This window comes from Augochlora pura, chromosome 7 (genome assembly GCF_028453695.1).
Source record: "Augochlora pura isolate Apur16 chromosome 7, APUR_v2.2.1, whole genome shotgun sequence".
In the NCBI taxonomy this organism is placed as follows: Eukaryota; Metazoa; Arthropoda; class Insecta; order Hymenoptera; family Halictidae; genus Augochlora; species Augochlora pura.
Genome location: NC_135778.1, coordinates 38,100,639 through 38,119,059, shown reverse-complemented (window position 1 = coordinate 38,119,059; position 18,421 = coordinate 38,100,639). Strand labels below are relative to the sequence as shown.

At 47.0% G+C, this 18,421-nt stretch overlaps 1 protein-coding gene and 1 pseudogene across 9 annotated transcripts in view; both read right to left on the bottom strand.

Annotated features, from left to right (window-relative positions):
* LOC144473355 (uncharacterized) overlaps window positions 1-18,421 on the bottom strand; it is a 175,760-nt gene that overhangs the window by 117,489 nt on the left and 39,850 nt on the right. The window contains exons 7-8 of one of the 9 annotated variants that reach the window (XM_078187155.1): window positions 17,057-17,179; window positions 14,880-15,477 (exon numbers count right to left, since the gene is read on the bottom strand). The exons of the other annotated variants lie outside the window; for them this stretch is intronic. Of the exons in view, the coding sequence (XP_078043281.1) occupies window positions 15,134-15,477; window positions 17,057-17,179 (467 nt within the window). The 3' untranslated portion in view covers window positions 14,880-15,133. Of the gene's footprint in view, window positions 1-14,879; window positions 15,478-17,056; window positions 17,180-18,421 lie in introns of those variants that run through there. 9 annotated transcript variants of the gene reach the window in all.
* On the bottom strand, window positions 9,876-14,823 carry LOC144473330 (zinc finger Y-chromosomal protein-like; annotated as a pseudogene).

Genomic DNA, 18,421 nt, shown 5'->3' with positions numbered 1-18,421 from the left:
GGGAACCGGGTTTTACCTTTCCTCGTGTTCCGTTCCGGGCACTTCTCCTCGAGCCACGGCAGCGGCAACATTTGTAGGAGGGCTGAAAAAGAAACGGTAGAGCCGTGGTTAGATCGGACGCTGATAACGGCGTCGAGGTCTCTTTGCGGAGCCTCGGTGGTAACCTGTGAGGCCTGACGCTTGTTGCTCTGTCTTTTTAATTGTTATTTTCTTTTTCGTTTTCTTTTCTCTTTCTTTTCTTTTTCTTTTCGTTTTCATTCTTTCGTCTCGTCGAATTTGTTTTCGATTCGTCGCGCGACACGCGCGGTTTCTATTAGGTAGCCGGAGTTAGGCGGGGTGTGTCGGAGATACTTTACGGAGAGGCGTTAATAACGGATGGACCGGTTCGGAGAGAGAGAGAGAGAGAGACTTGTGCTTTGCTTGCAGGCTGACACACTCGCGCGATGGCACAATACTTTTTTCAATACTAATGAGTTAAACAGACAAACAAAGAAAGCGATTTTGCAGGCATCTTGAAGCTGTGTACGACGGTGACAACATGTAAAACGGTCCCCGTGGTCGACACGCGCGTGAATTTCCCGGGGACTTTTGAAACTCGGCCGCCAGATGTCCCCGTCTCCCGCGTCGGGTCGTGCTTTCACCTGAAAAAATGATTGAGAATATTAATCGTGTGCTGTGCTGTGTGTGTGTGTGTGCGACAAGTACCCGTTTCCTGTATCCTCTATATCCGGAACACGTTCGCTGCGAAATCGAAGGGACACGCAATAAGCAACACCGTTTCTGTGAAAAAGTTACGTTTTATTTAGAAAAAAAAAAAGAAGACGAACGGAGACGGAAAATATTCGCGCTCAATGCTGAGCGTATTCTAGCACTACGATCTCCAGTTTCATTCCGGGATGCTTGCTGCGTATGTGCTTGTAGACGTTGTTCGACTGTTTACTCCTCATCCCGCAATAGAGGCACTGAAACCTCGGCGGGCTCCCGCACTCGAGCTTGAAATGGCGCAACATGTGGTGCATGTGCTGATAACTCTTCCCGCACTTTGGGCAAGTGGACCTGACGGATCGTTACTCGTTGTTAAGCCAGAATCGGTGGGGGGGTCATTGTCGTTAACACATTCACCGCCATGACGGTCACCGAGCTTTCCGAGTCATGTAATGAATGTGTTAAGAGGCGTTTACTCTCTCGCGAAGACCGCGGCGGCGTTTCAGGTGAAATAAAACGAAGGCGACGAAGGTAACAGCACCTCGAAGCACGCAAGTAGAACGGGAGAACAGAGCGTTTGGTAAAAAAACAAAAATCAATACAGTTCGTTTTATTCGACAAGAATTGCGGTGATATGATTACTGTGCGGGCATGTCACGGTGGACCTTATTGAAGCACGGCAAACAGAAGTAAGGGTTGCCGTGGCAATCGTCGCAGAACGTTACAACCTTTTTCGTACGATTTTTTGCAAATAGTCGACCATATCTCTTCACGTTCTCTTCGTAGCATTTTTTGCATTGCCGTCTCGTGTACCGAGTGTTTCCGTCTTTGCTTCGCAATTCGTGACGCACTCTAGGCAAAGGACAATACAATAACATGTTGATGTTCTGCTGTCTACATAGTCGTAATAACACGGTCGGCCGATACGTCGCGGTTCTTAGAGTCGAGTAGTACAGTTTACGCTGCTCCCCCCTCCCCATCTCACCGTCGAATATTATTAATAGACCGATCGACACAAAAGGAAAGTCAGGTAAATTTCTCTTGGCGGTGAATGTATCGACCACTCCTCGATGTTAAGGTAGCATTTTGAAATCAACGCCTTCGACGGATCGATGTACCGCGAGTAACATAACCTGACAATATTTTGTCGATTCAATGGAAACGATAAATATTTCGTAATAAATATCGCAGACCAGCGATCGAGAAGTGGTCGACGTTCTTTCTCAAATCTCGGAAGCAAAAAACCACGTGTACGATTCGATTTTCATCGGCGACTAACCTGTTGACGTTCCCATGTTTCGAGGTCGTCTGTAGCTGGGAATACGGCTGGCCCTGCTGCAGGACCGGATTCGGCAGCCTCGATAACGGCGAATAGTATACGAAGCCTGAAATCAAAATTACAGAATCGTGAGGACATTGCCGGCGACACGGTAAACAGAGTCGATGTCGGAGGGGATCGAATCCAGTTATTCGGGTATTAGTTACGGGACAAAACGTCGGACTCGCCCTTCGCAAGGCGATTGGAGGAGGAAAAGATGAAATGCCTCGATTAAACGTCTGTTTTATTATACATTCTGTCAGCTCTTTTACACACATTCGGTGAACTTTGATTCGAGCGAGCGTCGCGAGAGGTCAGTGCCGTACGATGGGAGCAACCTTGCTGCTCGGCGCGCTGATAAACCGAGGTTAATTAATTAATCAATTAACCCCTTGCCATACCGCGAATCTCTCAAAATGCCGTGCCAAACTTGGTCGACGGAATGGTTGCTGGAGGCGCCGAGAAATGGGGCTCGAGTGGTGCAATTTGAAACACATTACCTTACGACTGAGTTACATAGTCCCACTCTCGTATTTACTTCACACGATGAAAATCTTTGAAAATTTACATAAATTTGAATAAAAAATTTGTAGAAATACTTTAATTATTGCATATAATAAAGATAACACGTTGCTTATACGAGGACATATAATCCCATTCAAGAGAACCAAGAATGGACCCGAGCTGACCCGAGACTAGGATCACGAGTCAGACTCGTGATATTTATGTTTGGCACCAAATGTCGATAACGAGTCAGACTCGTGATATTTACGTTTGGCACCAACTGTCGATAACGAGTCAGACTCGTGATATTCATGTTTGGCACAAAAATTTCATCACGAGTCAGACTCGTCAAAGTATGGCAAGGGGTTAATTAGTTAAAGAATGCTCACTTAGAAAACTGGGAAACGAAAGCAGATGGAAATTGGCGAAAGTTGCTTCGGACAGCACTGAGATCCGAGTTGTCACAAGAGCGGAGCCGATTACCGTGCGCTGATACTCTGCGCATAATCGCCGCCGCCTTTGGTTTTTTTATCATCCATAATCGTCTTTATATTCGTCGAGTAAAAGACGACCTCCTGGTCCGAGATAAGCAAAATGAAAAAAATGAAAAATGTGGAGCAATTTCACGAGCCCGCAGTAATCGGCTCTAATGGCCTGGTCCGCGCGGTGGGTTTAGTTCTTCCGCGCGTAGAACTGCCGATTGGTGGCGACGTCGACGAGAAACACGCGCATGCCGCGGTGCTTGGACCTGATGTGCCTATACACGTTCGAGATCTCTTTCGAGTGCATCTCGCAGTAGGGACACTTGAACCTCGGACCCTGGCCGCAGCCATAACGGACGTGCCGGCGCAGGTTCGTCTCGCGTGTGAACCCGCTCGGGCAGTTCGGGCAGCAGTACTTCTTCGATCTGTTCCGCCACGCCGCGTAGCCCCAGCACGCTGAAACAGAAAACGCAGCGAGATACTTGCGCAGAGTCCAGCAGCACCAACCACCAACGAGAGACACAAAAGATCGCCGGCGGATATTATTCGTGCGTGCAAACTACTACGAATATCTAGGACCTGGTCGTCCACCGACCGTAGAACTCCTAGACAAGTTTACTTGCTATATTGTGTCCCCTGTTACTCGCTATAGCGTGTCCGTTCCCTAGCCGAGTCTTCCCCTCTTCGAAGACCGCGACTGTTCTGGTCGAGTAGGAGCAACAAGTGAGCCGTTTATTTTAGAAGTGGTAGCTTTAAAATCCAAGTATTCAATAATTTTGGGATTTAATTAATTGAAGATATTAATGACCGATAAGACGACAGTGGAGGCTTTGCTGAAATCAAAATATGTATAGCATAGAAATTTAGATTTTTAAAAAGTTAGTTGGATGATCTTGGAAAATGGACTTGGTTCCAAAATGAACGGCTCAAATTTTGCTGAAAATGATTTCGATCGGCAATAATCATTATTAATGATGGACATAGTTTTTGGTTGCCAGTGACCATTGAAAATGACTGGAAATAGTTTTCAGAATAATCAGAATGATATATTGATGACAAATAACCATCGTCGACGATTAATCGTGCTTAGTAAACTTGCATGATTTAAAAAAAAAACAATACCCTAAACTAACCCTTTACACTTTAATTTGAAACCATTTAAAATTGATCTCCAAACTTGAATTTTAAATGGCCCTATAATTTCTATAATCGAATGTAACAAAAATAAAATTCTGATCGTCTACAATAGTTATTCGTGAATAATATATTGTTCCAATTAATCATGACAGTTATATATATATATATATATAATCAGAAACTGTTTCCGTCAATTGCAATGGTTATACATAACGAAAAACAATTTTTGTCGTCTATAATAGTTCACTGTAACCGAAAAGAATATCCGTTATTTACAATGATTATCGTTAACCGAGAGAAAAGAAACTGTTTCCGCCATTTATAAGGTTATAAACAGAGTATATAATACATAAAGGTACATTTTTTCGAATCATTAAATTTCTTCTAGAATTAAACAACAATTATCCTGCAAAAGAATCTGTTTGTAGAGAGAAGGGAATGCTTCGTTCCACTGTCTCGTCCGCGAGTATAGTCACGTCGCCAGAACCGAGGATACTATCCTATAGGCAGAAAGAGAGAGTCTTCTTCTCTCGGTGCAATCGATACTTTATCAGCGCAATTAAAACCCGCAGACACCCACGTGTTCCGTAGCCACGTGTCGGATACACTAGCTTCTAAGCAGTCTAGCTAGTTAGGTCTCCAGCCTCGTCACAGATGACAGATACTAGCTACAACTCGGCAACGCCTTGATTTAAACCGGCCCACCGATCGCAGGAATAAGGAATAGTGAAAATTCAAGAGACACGAGTCTTGGTTTTAAGTACACTTTTAGTCGCAGAATGATCCTAAACGCATGTACATCGCGCGCTGGACAAGCCCTCAGAAGATCAACTTCTCCGGCATCAGCGGCGCGTCTTTCGGGAAGTAGGTCTTCTGGTTCTCCATGTCGATCGCGAACACGTCGTGGCACTCGTGGAGCCGTTTCACGTGCTTGTACGTGTCGGACGGATACCGGGATTTATAGGGACAATAGGGACACTTGTAACGTGGCTCCTTCCCGTTGCAGGCGCTGACCACGTGACGTTTCAGGTGGACTTTCGTCGAGTAATTGTTCGGACAGTTCAAACACTGATACGGTTTCACGTTCCACGGGCAGTAGCTGTACCAATCGGTGTAGTATCCTGGAACAGAATCGGAAACGGTGGTGTTTCTTACGTGAGTCACTTTCGGTGGTGCACGGATTTTTTAATCGTTTGTTTTTTTTTTTTTTTGTATTTTTAACTACATCGGCACAATCTGTCTTGGTCATGCTTCACCAATTGAAACTCGATCGGGTTCGATAGAAAATGTTCATTTATTTTGTACGAGCACATTCATTTAGATACAGTTTGGTATACCGCCGAGACGATCGTACAAACGAGCTGGATACGATTGTATGACGTATTAGATGATTGCACAACGAACGTGACGATTGTATGACGATTTAGATGATTGTACAATGAACTAGACGATTGTACAATGAACTAGACGATTGTACAATGAACTAGACGATTGTACAACAACCGTGACGATTGCACAACGAACGATCGTCGATCGTTCCGCGGAACAAGCGAGATCGTCGCGTCTCTAAGACACGCTATCGAAACGTCTACTTCCCGGCCAGCATCGAACACTCATTGGATTACCTGGTCCTACCCGCGCAAGTCGACAGTCGTCGTAATTGTCCTAGAGCTATCTACATGCGCGTTCGCATCACCCGAGATCGAAACCTGTCAACCGAAAGCGACGAACACTTTCATATACTCTCTATTCGAATACATTAAAACTCGCTCGATCGTTTGATACCAAATATCAATTATTTCGGGATCAGGAGGGAAGAATATTTGCGAATATTTGCGACATTGCGCTGGGAGGCGGCGATATCAATTTATTGCACTATATATCTTTCATTGAAAATAATAACATTTGGGTAGCTCAATAATTAACGTTTTTTAACATGTTGAGTGCTACGCCGAGATCTTGCTATAATATTCGCTCAGGCGAAGAGTATAAACGAACGATAACTTTGTTACACTGTATCCAATTTCGTTTGGACCGTCGAAATGGTACAGTAATTTTTTAATTGATAGCTTGTAATAAGCTAAAATTAAAACATTCAATGATCCCATAGGGTATAGAATTTTACCCTAATTATAGTTTTATTGTAAAGTAATTAAACCGATTAACTTAATACTGATAAACTTGTATTGACATTAAAAATCAATATCTCCTTAAAATATATAAATCGATAAACTAAAAAGATTTCATTGTATGAACATAATGAACGAAAAGTCGATTGTCAGTCCCTAGGGACTGACGCCGCCTGAACGGAAACTTCGCTGTCAGTCACTGGGGACTGACGCAGCACTCAACGCGTTAAACTGAAAAGAAAAGAAGAGCTATGCCAAAAAAAAAGAAAAAAAAGAAATTCGATTCGAAAAGAGAAGAGCGCGCGTTAATATCTGCCAGGCTGGCCGAATATGTCGACGACGAACACGTTGTAATTCGCGTGTTTCTTTCGGATGTGCGTGTAAATGTGCGACGTCTTTTTACTGCGCTGATGACAGTACGGGCACTGAAAGCGCGGCTCCTGCATGCATTCGTACTTCAAATGCCTGGTCAGGCTCGGCTGTTGGCCAAAGCCGCTCGGACAGTTCGGACAGGGGAACTTCTTTCCGATTCGTTGGCGTTTGATACCTAGAAGGAGAAAAAACCAACGTTAAGGCAAACTGAAACGAAACGAAGCGGATAGGTAGACAGGTGTGCGTGTGTCTGCCACGGTTGCGTTCTCTCTTCGAGCTCTCTACGGTTGTCGGGGCGCAAATGGGAAGGATCGTTGCCGCGGACAATTTCCGCGCGCATCCTATTCCACGCACCATCCTGGTGATCGCGCACGACCGGTATTTTTGTTAGTACCTGCGCTGTACGGTCCGCGCGCTGTAAACTTAGCGATGAGCGATGATACGACCGGACAACTTGTACGATTCGGACAAGCGCGTGCACGTGTACCCGGGATATCCGTAAATCGCGAAAGTCGCGAATTAAGGATTTTTATGCGCTGATTGGACTGTACACACGGATACACATGGAGTCACATTTACGAGGTTTACGTACACGTGGTGATAGAGAGAGCTTTAACCCTTTGCACTCGTAGCCATTTTTTAATTGCAAATCTGAAACAATTTTTCTGGTGTACAGTATTTCCATCTTAAACGACGATATGCACTTTATATTTACATAATTGACTCTTGCGATTCGTACCGACAGTGGTTAACAATTTTTGTCGAGAATTTAACTTTGTCGCTATAAAAAAATATTTTAGAAGGTGACAGAATAATTAATAAATCAATCGAGTGCGAAGGGTTAACCCGTTGCACTGCGACTCCTTTCGCGCTGCGTTGATTGGTACTTATTCGTCTTTCACAAAATTCGTGCGATCTATGCAAAAATTAAAAAATCAATGCTCTCGATGCAGGGACCAATAGGCGCCATTAACGCACACTTGCCGCCATCTTGTTTTTAGATAATGCTTCGCGAGCCACGAGAGACTGCGCCAGATTCCTGTTCTATCGATTGGAAGATAGAAACAATTGTAAAATAAATCTTTCTTTCAGTCAATAGCAGGAATCTGTTATCTTTATTTACTGTTTCGTGAAGCATTAGCTTTTGCATAAGTGCATATGTACCGGTCTAAAGATCGATCCAATGCTAACCTAAATTAATGAATGGGCATATTGTGAATAAATGATTATTATATAATAAGTAATTATTATAATAATTATATTAACAATGCACATGGATGAAATATTTTTATCAAATGCGGAAAGATGAAATATTTCTATGAAATACACATGGACGAGATATTTTTATCAAATGCACAGAATTAATATTTATCGAAACAACTGTAAAACTTTCTTCAAATAAAAGCATCGACTTTTCCGATTTTTTCTTTGGAAAATATCGACGATATATTCCTTAGAATTCGATGTTTCACACATCGATGGCTCCTTTAAACGTCGCTCATCAGCCAGTACAGACCCCGATGAAGCCCAGAGGACATACAACAGTGCCAAGCATGCGAAGCGATGCATGTTTCATCGGTAAGAAGGTAACACGATCGGTTATTAGGCTACACGATGCATTGGGTATCCTTTGGAATCCTTGGTGGTTTCGTTCGAAGGAAGAAATACGCTGGCAGATTTGATATAATTAATCTCGGTTCGTAAATGCTTTAATTGGGTACAGACATTGTGGGAAAAGTTCTGCGGGTATTGGAACGCTCGTTGAAATATGGGAGAAGAGGGTGTTGATAGGTTGCGAGAAGAAGGATCGGGTTAATAAAAAAGTGTATTTTCTAGAGAATCCTCTATTGTTGGTAAAAAAATTTAACTGCTGTCACGAGTACGATCTTCTGCGAACAAATAGTCCAGAAGAACTCTGTATCTACATTTCTACGTGTCACGTGACTCACTTAATTTCCGTGACCCACTTAATTCAACAATCTCAAATTATTCGCAAGCCTTTGCCATTGAACGAACAAAGTTGTATGGTCACGAGCTGATAAACGATCGCGTGTTATTAATTTTTGAACAAACTCGTTGAGATCATCGACACAAATTCATTAATTCAGCATTCAAAATTGACGTTTATTAAAAAAGTTGTCTCTAATAGCACGTTTTCTCTAATAGCACCGAAGAGAGAGAGAGAGAGAATGGAAGGAGTAGTCGGCAAACTCGAAAGCCAACGATATGTATCGATATACATTAATACACAAATTATTGCTAGAATAAAAAACGATACTTCAACTTTTTCCTTTCTAACGTTTTTGGTACGTGAAAATGTTCATTAACACGTGGGTCAGAGATTTTTCCTACTGAAATGAGAGCGAAAAGATGGGATACATTAGACCACATTTATTCAATTACATTCGCGGCAGAGAAAAATTGATTTCCGGTACGAATCGCGACGGTTCACCGGCGGTCGCAACTCATCGGACGAAGTCCCACGATTGGAATAGATCGATCACGTAGACGTCGTGGTTCTTGTGCTTCACCCTGATGTGCTTCCTTATGTCCGCCTTCACCTTGCACATGTAATCGCAATAAGGACACTTGAATCTCGGCTTCTGGCCGCACTGGTACCGCAGATGGCTGGTCAGGTTCCTCTTCCACGCGAACACGCTGCGGCAGTTCGGGTTCGGGCAGGCGTACTTGCTCGGTTTCAGGAACCAGTTGGTCCGCCGGTGGCCGAGCCTCTGCAGGGATCCTTTGTACCCTGCAAAAGAACGGTTCGTTCGCGATCAGTCGTCCTTGGCTGGCTGCCCCGATACACTTAATTATCGTGCGTAGAATCGTGAAAGTAAATTAGCGATCGTTTATAATCTCTCTGCGGCGGGTCAAGATATCGAGGCGAAACCGATGAGAACTCCGTCGAGGCCTAAACAAGATCGTCGAAGCGGCATCCGATTAACGGAAAGAAACCGAGAGTCGTCGGATAACAGAAATGCTGGACGATCTTCTTGTCGCAGTGTATCGAGTTCGTGTATCGCCGATCGCAGGCGATGCGGTAGCCTAAGTGTACGAATTATCGATATGGCGGAGAGGCGACAAGAACCAGCAACTCTCGATCGTCGATCGCCCTTCCGCGTTGACCGGACAAATTTCCTAATAACCCTCCCGCCGTGCCTACGCGGAGAGCTAAATGTCCGGTGGCCGTGCGTCGAGACATCTGCAATCAAACGAAAAACCAGAGAACTAAAAATAACATCCTCGTTTACGTTCAACACCTCGGGGGGGGAGGGGGGGGGGGCGGTCCTCTATGTCCAAGAAACCCTCGTTTCTCGTCGCAGCTTCGTGGCACGGGGGGTGTGTCCCCTAGATGCCAAGGCGCGCAACGACGCAAAAGGCGGCACAGTAATCGTCGTACGTTCGAGACAAAGAGCTTCTTTATTCCGGTTCCAAAAAAAAAATACAAGTTAACGGCGACTCGATCAGGAGAGGAAGAGGTCGACGACGTAGAGCGCGGAGCCCGGGTGCTTCCTGATGATATGCTTGTTCACGTCCCCCTTTACCTTGCACCGATACTCGCAGTACGGGCACTTGAACCGCGGCTGGAGGCCGCACTCGTATCTGAGGTGCCTGTTCAGGTTCCCCTTCCAACTGAACGACTTGGCGCAGTTCGGGTTCGGGCAGATGTACACGTTCTCGTGCGGCCGCCTCGCCGGCATCCCGACCTTGCTAAACGGCCATCGCTTCTGGAAGCAGCCTGGAACAGACCAAACAGACCAGATTTTCTCGTGGGCGATTGATCCCGGCCGCGACGCGCTTACGCCGTTCTTACGCGAGGTCTGTGTGCGCGCATGCGCGCGCGCGCGCTCGCGGTCGGCTCTCCGGAGTATGCGTGCGCCGAGCGACCGTCGCCCCGGGGGGGAACGCAAACCTCCTCAAGCTGGGTTATAACAATCGTACTTTATTGACTTCGTTTACATCCGTGGGTAAATCCACGCAGGATCCCCGCTTAGTCTAGTCCGTCCGTAAAACACCGCAGAAGAAGAATCGTCTCGGTCTGATTCGTCTCGAATAGAACACTTTCGCAGGCTGTTTCAGGTTATGTCTCCCGGTTTCAGACTTCCGGCGCCCATTCATCGACAAGTTGATTCGTTGTAAAAAGACAAATTTCGATAACTTTGAACGCGGTGATAAATCGTAATTTAGTGAAACACTTCAGTTTTAATTAACGCGTTGAGCGCCACGCGGTTGTATAAGGAAATCTCCGTCAGGCCGCGCGCGCTGGTATCGCGGCACAACGATGCGAAGCGCGCTACTTGCAAATTAGAATTTACTCCGTGCATTAAATCCATTAAAATTTTCTGAAAAAAATACATTAGTAATAGAATCCAGTATTGAATAAAAATAAAGAGGACTTTAAAACAATGTAAATTCGTTGGTTTTATATCATATTTCACGCTGTCAGTCACCGGCGACTGACGCGGCCTAAAAGGAAAGTATAGTGTCAGCCATCGATGGTTGACATTGCCTAAACGGAAAGTATAGTGTCAGCCACCGATGGCTAACATTGCCAAACGGAAAGTATAGTGTCAGCCATCGATGGTTGACATTGCCTAAACGGAAAGTATAGTGTCAACCATCGATGGCTGACATTGCCTAAACGGAAAGTATAGTGTCGTCAGCGATGGCTGACATTGCCTAAACGGAAAGTATAGTGTCAGCCATCGATGGCTAACATAACCTAAACGGAAAGTATAGTGTCAGCCATCGATGGCTAACATTACCTAAACGGAAACTATAGTGTCGTCAGCGATGGCTGACATTGCCTAAACGGAAAGTATAGTGTCAGCCATATATGACTGACGCGGCGCTCAACGTGTTAATAACCTGATTGCGACACTGATGTGAATTACGCGCCTGAAACACCCTGCGCCGTTTAACCCTCCACGTGCTCGTTGAAATCATGAAAAGCCACCTGGCTTCTTATCCGACGAGCTCGACCTTCAATCGTTGCGAACAACGACAGAAATTAGGCGTCCTCTTGTGTCACGAAGCACGCGAAGGGATAACTGAGAAACAGCGTATCGACGACATCGCGGATCGTTCCAAAGAGTAAGAAAGAGTGTCTCTGTGTGTATGTGTGTGTGTCTGTCTCTCCGTGTATCTCTAATTGTTATAAACATAGATGTTGCAGTCTTTGTGAACACGTTTGATGTGCCTGATCACGTTCGCCTTCCATTTCCCGCGGTAATCGCAGTAAGGGCATTTGAACTTCGGCTCTTTGCCGCACTCGTTCCGCATGTGCCTCTTCAGGGTGCACTTCCAGACGAACACGCTCGGACAGTTCGGGCAAGCGAACTTCTTGTGCGACATGTCGAGGAACCGGCGGACGTGCAGCTTCTTGTAACGGTCGTTCGAGATGTACAGGGGATCTGAAAGCAGAACAAGGCCTTCGGTATATTACTCGGTTATCCGGTCGATCGCAGCGACACCGGCGTGTGGTAACGGCGTTTCTTAAAAATGTCGGCTGTGACGGAAAACGAAAGGTTAGTCGGCTCGAGTCGGTGAAATCTATAGACATCGAGAGCGACAGAGTCCTCAGCGAAAAGAGATCGACTCTCCGACCGTGAATCTCGTCGTCGGAGACGTGTGAAACGATGGTACACGTCGTCGTGCAGGAGCTGTACGGTCTAATTAAATTTGTCAATGGCCGTCTTAAGACACCGTTTAAAAGTCTGACAGGTTATAGACTTTATACTCGAACGTCGGCGAATGAGTTTTGCGGGGTGTATCGGGAGGCGTCGGGACCCAACAAGAAAGCGTGACACAGTATAAATGCTGGACGGTTAAGCGGTTTCGTGAGAGTTCCGGAGTTGCAGCGTGGGTTACCGTGCACCCCGGGTGGTGTACACCAGCACACAGATGTATATCTAGCAACGTGGAAGACGTGTACACGTGTGTCCCCAGAGGGTTGGTTAGTCAATGCGGGGGTGGGTGGGGGGGAGCAAGGCTGAGAATGGCATCCGTCCGGAGTACTCTGGCCGGGTACTCGTCCGCGCGAAGACAATTAGTCGGTGTGTGTGGTATGGAACATTTTCTAACATCGTTTATTGCACACTCAGATCATATAATGGGAAAGGAGAGCCGCGACGGTACATTGTTTGTTAGCACACGATCCGCGGGAACCCGTGGAACGTTGGAACGATTGCGTATTTTAAACGCTTCTAACCCGTGACTCCGCCCGTTCGCTCCCTTCTCGGTAGCTAATCGTGGATGATAGCGTCGGACGCTGACGCGTCGACGATGAGCGCACGAGAGATCGTGGGGGAAAGTGTCGAGAACGAAACGCAATCGGTCCCTCGAGCAAAAATGTCGGCTCATGGTCCGGCCAGGTCGCATCGAGCTGGAAAAGAGGACGCGTCAGGTGGATCACCGGCAAGCTTCACTTAGGCTTGTTGACGCAGTGCCTGACGACGTCCATCGCGAAAACCTCGCGCTTCTTGTGCGTCGTCCGCACGTGTCTGTAGACGTTGCTGCGCAGCTTGCACCGGTACCAACAGTAAGGACACTTGAACCGCGGATTCTGTCCGCAGGCGTACGACAGGTGTCTGCTCAGGCTATTCTTCCGTTTGAAGGTGCGATCGCAGGTGGGGCAGGGATGGTTCCCGGCGCTGTACGGCCGAGATTGGTGCACCGGGTCGCCGGGGTTCCCTGAAAACGACAGAACAGATTGTCCATGGTTAGTAGAGCCTTCGTAAGATTCGCTGAAGCAACACAAAACGACCGAGGAGGAACGTGCGACCCCCGTTTCGACTCGGATTCGCCGACTGCCTTGCGAACCTAAAATGCTGGCCGACGTCGGAACGACGGCACACCTCGGGAAAAAATGAGAAACGTACGCGTCACCATTCGAGAATTCGCCTGTTCGATCAAGAAGAGCCAACACTTCTCGGCCGTTTCATCGAACTTTACGAAGATCGATTCGCGGACGAAGACGCGTGCTTGGTTCTCGTCGATCGAAGCTGGCAACGATAACATCGAAACCGTGTTTGCGAGGCAGAGCACTGTACCTCGTACGCCTCGTAGCATTCGTGATCGAACCAAGCGGCGCAGAACTTCTTGATAGATGAACCTCGAGGTCTCCGGCGAAGTACAATTCGTCGCCTGGAAAAGAAGAAAAACACTTTGGTCAAACGACTTTGCTTCACGTCCCTGGATTCCCAAAAGCCGACGATATGTCTTCCAGGCTCCTCGCGTACGCGTCCAAAACCAGATGACGACACCAAAAGATACGGTTTCGCTAATTGACACCGGAGAACGCGAGATCGGATCGTGAAAAGAAACTTCCGAAGCCTGATTTTGAAAAATATTTCGATTCAGAATTAACATGCATCCTTTGTAAAATTAATTGGCATTGCAAATATGCCGGCGGGCTAAATTTTATTTCGTATAAAAATAGTACCATGCCTGAATTAAAAGTTAATTATGCCGATGGCGGTAGTTATAAAAAGTCTTCGCCGCCGTTTGCGCGCGGAGACTAATTTCGCAAAGGAACGCCGTGAAACAGAAAAAAAATGTATCGATGGAGTTTGTGAATGATGACAATATGAGGGTACTTTGCCCGGTTTTCTCTTTATTCAAGCTTCGTTGAAGTACAGAGGGCCGAGGTGGGGGGTGAGGGTGCGGCGGAGGTCCGTTCATCTATTCCCGGTGTCGATGCAACAAACGTCGCAGCCCTTATGCTTTCTACGCACGTGCCTGTAAACGTCGGACGTGTAACGCGAACAGTACTCGCACACCGGGCATTTGAAGGGTCGATTCTGCCGGCACTCGTACCGCATGTGCTTGATCAGGGAACCGCAATGCGTGAAAGAGCTGCCGCAAGCGTTCGTGCAGTTGAAGTTCCCTCTGTTCGATGTCGGTCCGGTCCACAGCTGAATTCTCCTAGGATCACGAACGGTTTGCGACGTATCGACGCCTGCAAAAGAAGATCAATCACTGAACATCGGGGGGAATACGATCCACACGGCCGCTGAGATTCTTACACTCTCTCTCTCTCTCTTTCTTTTTACAATCAATTCTAACAAAGGGGAGCGGGATGAGCTAACAACTGGGACGATCAGCGATCGGGCGGTGCAGAAAGTCCGATAGAACACAGTAACAGCGAACTGATCTCTTTATTAACAGTCATCTGGAGCGAGTACAATCGGAGCACGATGACAATGAAAACGCGCGACGGAACGAGAGATATTACACGTGGGACAGATTCGTCGTCGCGCTCGTCGTTGATTGGTCGCGTTAGGGTTATAAACGCGCTGTTCTCCGCTGATAAGACAGAGAATAAATTCGTTCTCTTTTACCGCTAAGTGGCAATACTCTAGGGACACGATCTCTCTTTCTCACGGCGTACAAGATTCAATTCCGTGGGGGAGCAGCGGTTGCTCTCGGCGCTCGAGAAAACGTAAAATTGCGTTCCAACGTGTGCATCGTTCCCGCGGGATTTAGGTGTGCTCCTGTCGCGTCGCTTTCAGGATGTCGATCGCGTACACCTCGCAGTCCTTGTGCCGTCTTCTCACGTGCTCGTAGACGTTCGCCGACTTCTTGCAACGGTAATCGCAGTGGGGACACTTGAACCGCGGCTCCTGGCCGCACTCGTACGTCAGGTGACGGTTCAGCGAGTACTTCTGGCTGTAAGCACAGGTGCAATTCGGACACGGGAACTTCTTCGGCCTAAAGCTACTCTCTAAGCTACGGAGCGGTGACTGGGGCCAAAGTTTCCCGATCGTTTGGACGTGGCTGCCTCCGATACCGATGTTGAACCCGAACACGGCGAACGGTACTGTATCTGGAACGAAACGGGGTCAGGCTGTGATTGTCGTGTCACACATTTTGCTTGGCGCGCGTTGACAACGATCTACGTGTGGCTGTATCGAGTCCAACTGACCTCCGATAGACGGCGAGAGGCTACTAATTCAGGGCGAACCGCCCGCCGGGTGGCGAAGCGCGCGGCGAGGGGTAACAATGCGTTGAAGGGGTGGATGCTACTCCCCCTCCACCGTCGTTGCTTTATTGTCAGATTAATCGACGAGGGATCGAAAAGACTCGCAGTGTTTATTCAAGACACGTTTAATAGCAAAATATCATCTGGATTACACATATCCGGTATAAATCGATCGATCTAAACGCTACGACAACGCCGTGTAATTCGATTACAAGTTCGCCGAACACGACGGCACCGCGAGCTACGAGAAACAGAAATGCCGTCGACTCGCTGCCAAGAGAGTTTTTCTCGTTATTCTATATTTCATTGCACAATATGAACAGCAAAAGGAAGACGTTCGAAATCCTTTAACACGTTGAGTGCTGCGTCAGTCCCTAAGGACTGACAATCGACTACTCGTTTGGACGATATGGATTCTAATATAATGACATCATTTTAGTTTATTGGTTCATATATTTCAAGATCTTTAATGTCGATATAACTTTATCAGTATTAATTTAATCGGTTTTACTCCTTTACAATAAAACTATAAATAGGGTAAAATTCGATACCTTGTGGAATCATTAAATGTTTTAAATATAGTAGAATATTTTTTGAAAAATAATGACATGCCTACTAAGTATGTCAGACTGAACTTCTCGCTAGTACGACATCGGTGCATGAGACCGGTATTGCAAAGGGTTAAATTATTAATGACAATTAAAAAATGTATGCTAATATTTAATGAAGTTCATTAAAACTTAAACAAAGATCTGGCCGTGATTTGCACATGTTACAGTATGTGACAACTTTCTTCGTTGTTTTCCTCGCTAACTGTCCGACCGTATTCGTATTTGCGCTGCAACATTCAGCAGAATATTTTCGAACTTCGTGCCTCAACATTTCTTTTTTCATTTTTCAAATTCGTGCTGCAACATTTAGCAGAATATTTTCGAACTTTCCCTCCTTCTCCGCCCAAGCGAAAATCATAGCAAAATCGGCGTAGCACTGAACGTGTTAAAAGATATCCTACACAGTTTCGTCGCGAAACCTGCAGCCTAATCGCTCTGTTCCCAGCGAGTGGAACAACGTCGGAGGCATTGCCGTTCCTCGCGTATCATTGCCCGATGATCTCGTCGCGCGGTTCATCATCGGGATCCAGGATTCTGCGATCGAAAAAAGGATCGCGCCCGGTATACTGTCCCCGTTTCACGAAGAACGCCGTCTTCGTATTTACGACGTGCCTCCGCCTACGACGCCCACTGTTGCTGGCACTCCTGCTCGCCCCTCACGTCCAGAACGAACACGCTCTGCCCGGGGTGCATCCTGCGCACGTGCGACCGGACGTTCGACGAGTGCCTCGTGCGGTACGAGCAATATGGACAATTGAACCTCGGCAACTGTCCGCACTGGAACTTGAGGTGATTGTACAAATTGTTCTTACGCGTGAAAACGTTACCGCACTTGTGACACGGATAGCTCCGTCGCGGCTCGTTGTGCGCGGGATCGTAGTCGCACGGTTGCTCCACCTGGTAGCAGGTCGCGTGTATAACACGTTGGTGGGCACCTGCGAACAAACAAAAGGTCGACAGAATATAATTCTCGGCGAGCGTGCGCGCGACCCTTTTTCTTTTGCTTTTTTTAGCGGCCCGATGATTGAGAGAACTTACAACCGGGTGCGACCTGCTTTATCGTGCAGCTCTCCGGTCGCGGGTGCCGGTCGATTTAGTCGACTCGATTTGCGATGGAGGATCAACGTGTTTCTGGGCTATCGTAGAGAGAGAGAAAGAGAGAGAGAGAGACGGTAGCTGTGCGAGAAAGAGATATAGAGACAGAGAGAGAGAGAGATACATTATCCAGAGCGGGGGAGGGCGGAGATGAGGATGACAAACAGGAAAAGCAAGATGACGTGATTAAGTTTTCGTGAGGAAGTAAACGTTTCTTTCGTTCTTACAATCTAGAAGCACTGTCGTATGGCTGTGTGTGATTTGCGTACAATTAGTCCATAAAACACTAAACAAGTGTGTGTGCACGACAGAAGGTTGTGCGTTTACCGTTTTGGTGTGAAACGCGTCGCCCGAAGCAACACCCGCGACAACCGAATTACAAATATTCGAGCGGATTCGTTCGTCCCTTCGCTGTCGTCGGACGAGCGAGACGACGACGTCCGAGACAACGTCCGAGAACGCCTCCCACGTCGCTTCACGTCGCCGCGTCCATGTCTAATCTTCCCGCCGACTCGCCGCGCTCGTCGCACGGACGATTAGGTTAGGTGGTCTGCGGTATCTCCGTCTTTCTTATGTCGACCACGTAGACCGCGTTCCCGGGATGGATCCTGCGCACGTGGGCGCGCACGTTCGACGGATGCCTCGTCCTGTACGCGCAGTAGGGACAATTAAACCGCGGCGACTGACCGCACTCGAACTTCAAATGATACTGGAGATTGTATTTCCTGCTAAACACGCTGCGACAGTTTCCGCACGGGAACCTCTGCGCCTGCTGCTGGTCCTTCGACGTCGTCGTCGACGTCGCCGCCGGGACCGGTCGTCTCTGCGGATACTGCATCCAATACGCGTTCTTCATCCTGTGCGGCACCACTAGGTACGACGGCTCTGAAAAAACATAAGCGGTTCGTTCAATCGTTTAGACGTCCACGGAACGATCACACGGTTGCAATAAGAAGGAGCACGCCGGAAGCTTGTACAGGATGGTCCGAGGTTTCTGGAATTTCATTCCGAGATACTTTAAAAAGAGAACTCGAGCACTCCCAGACAATACTGTGTACGATATACGCGTGCTATCTACTGTA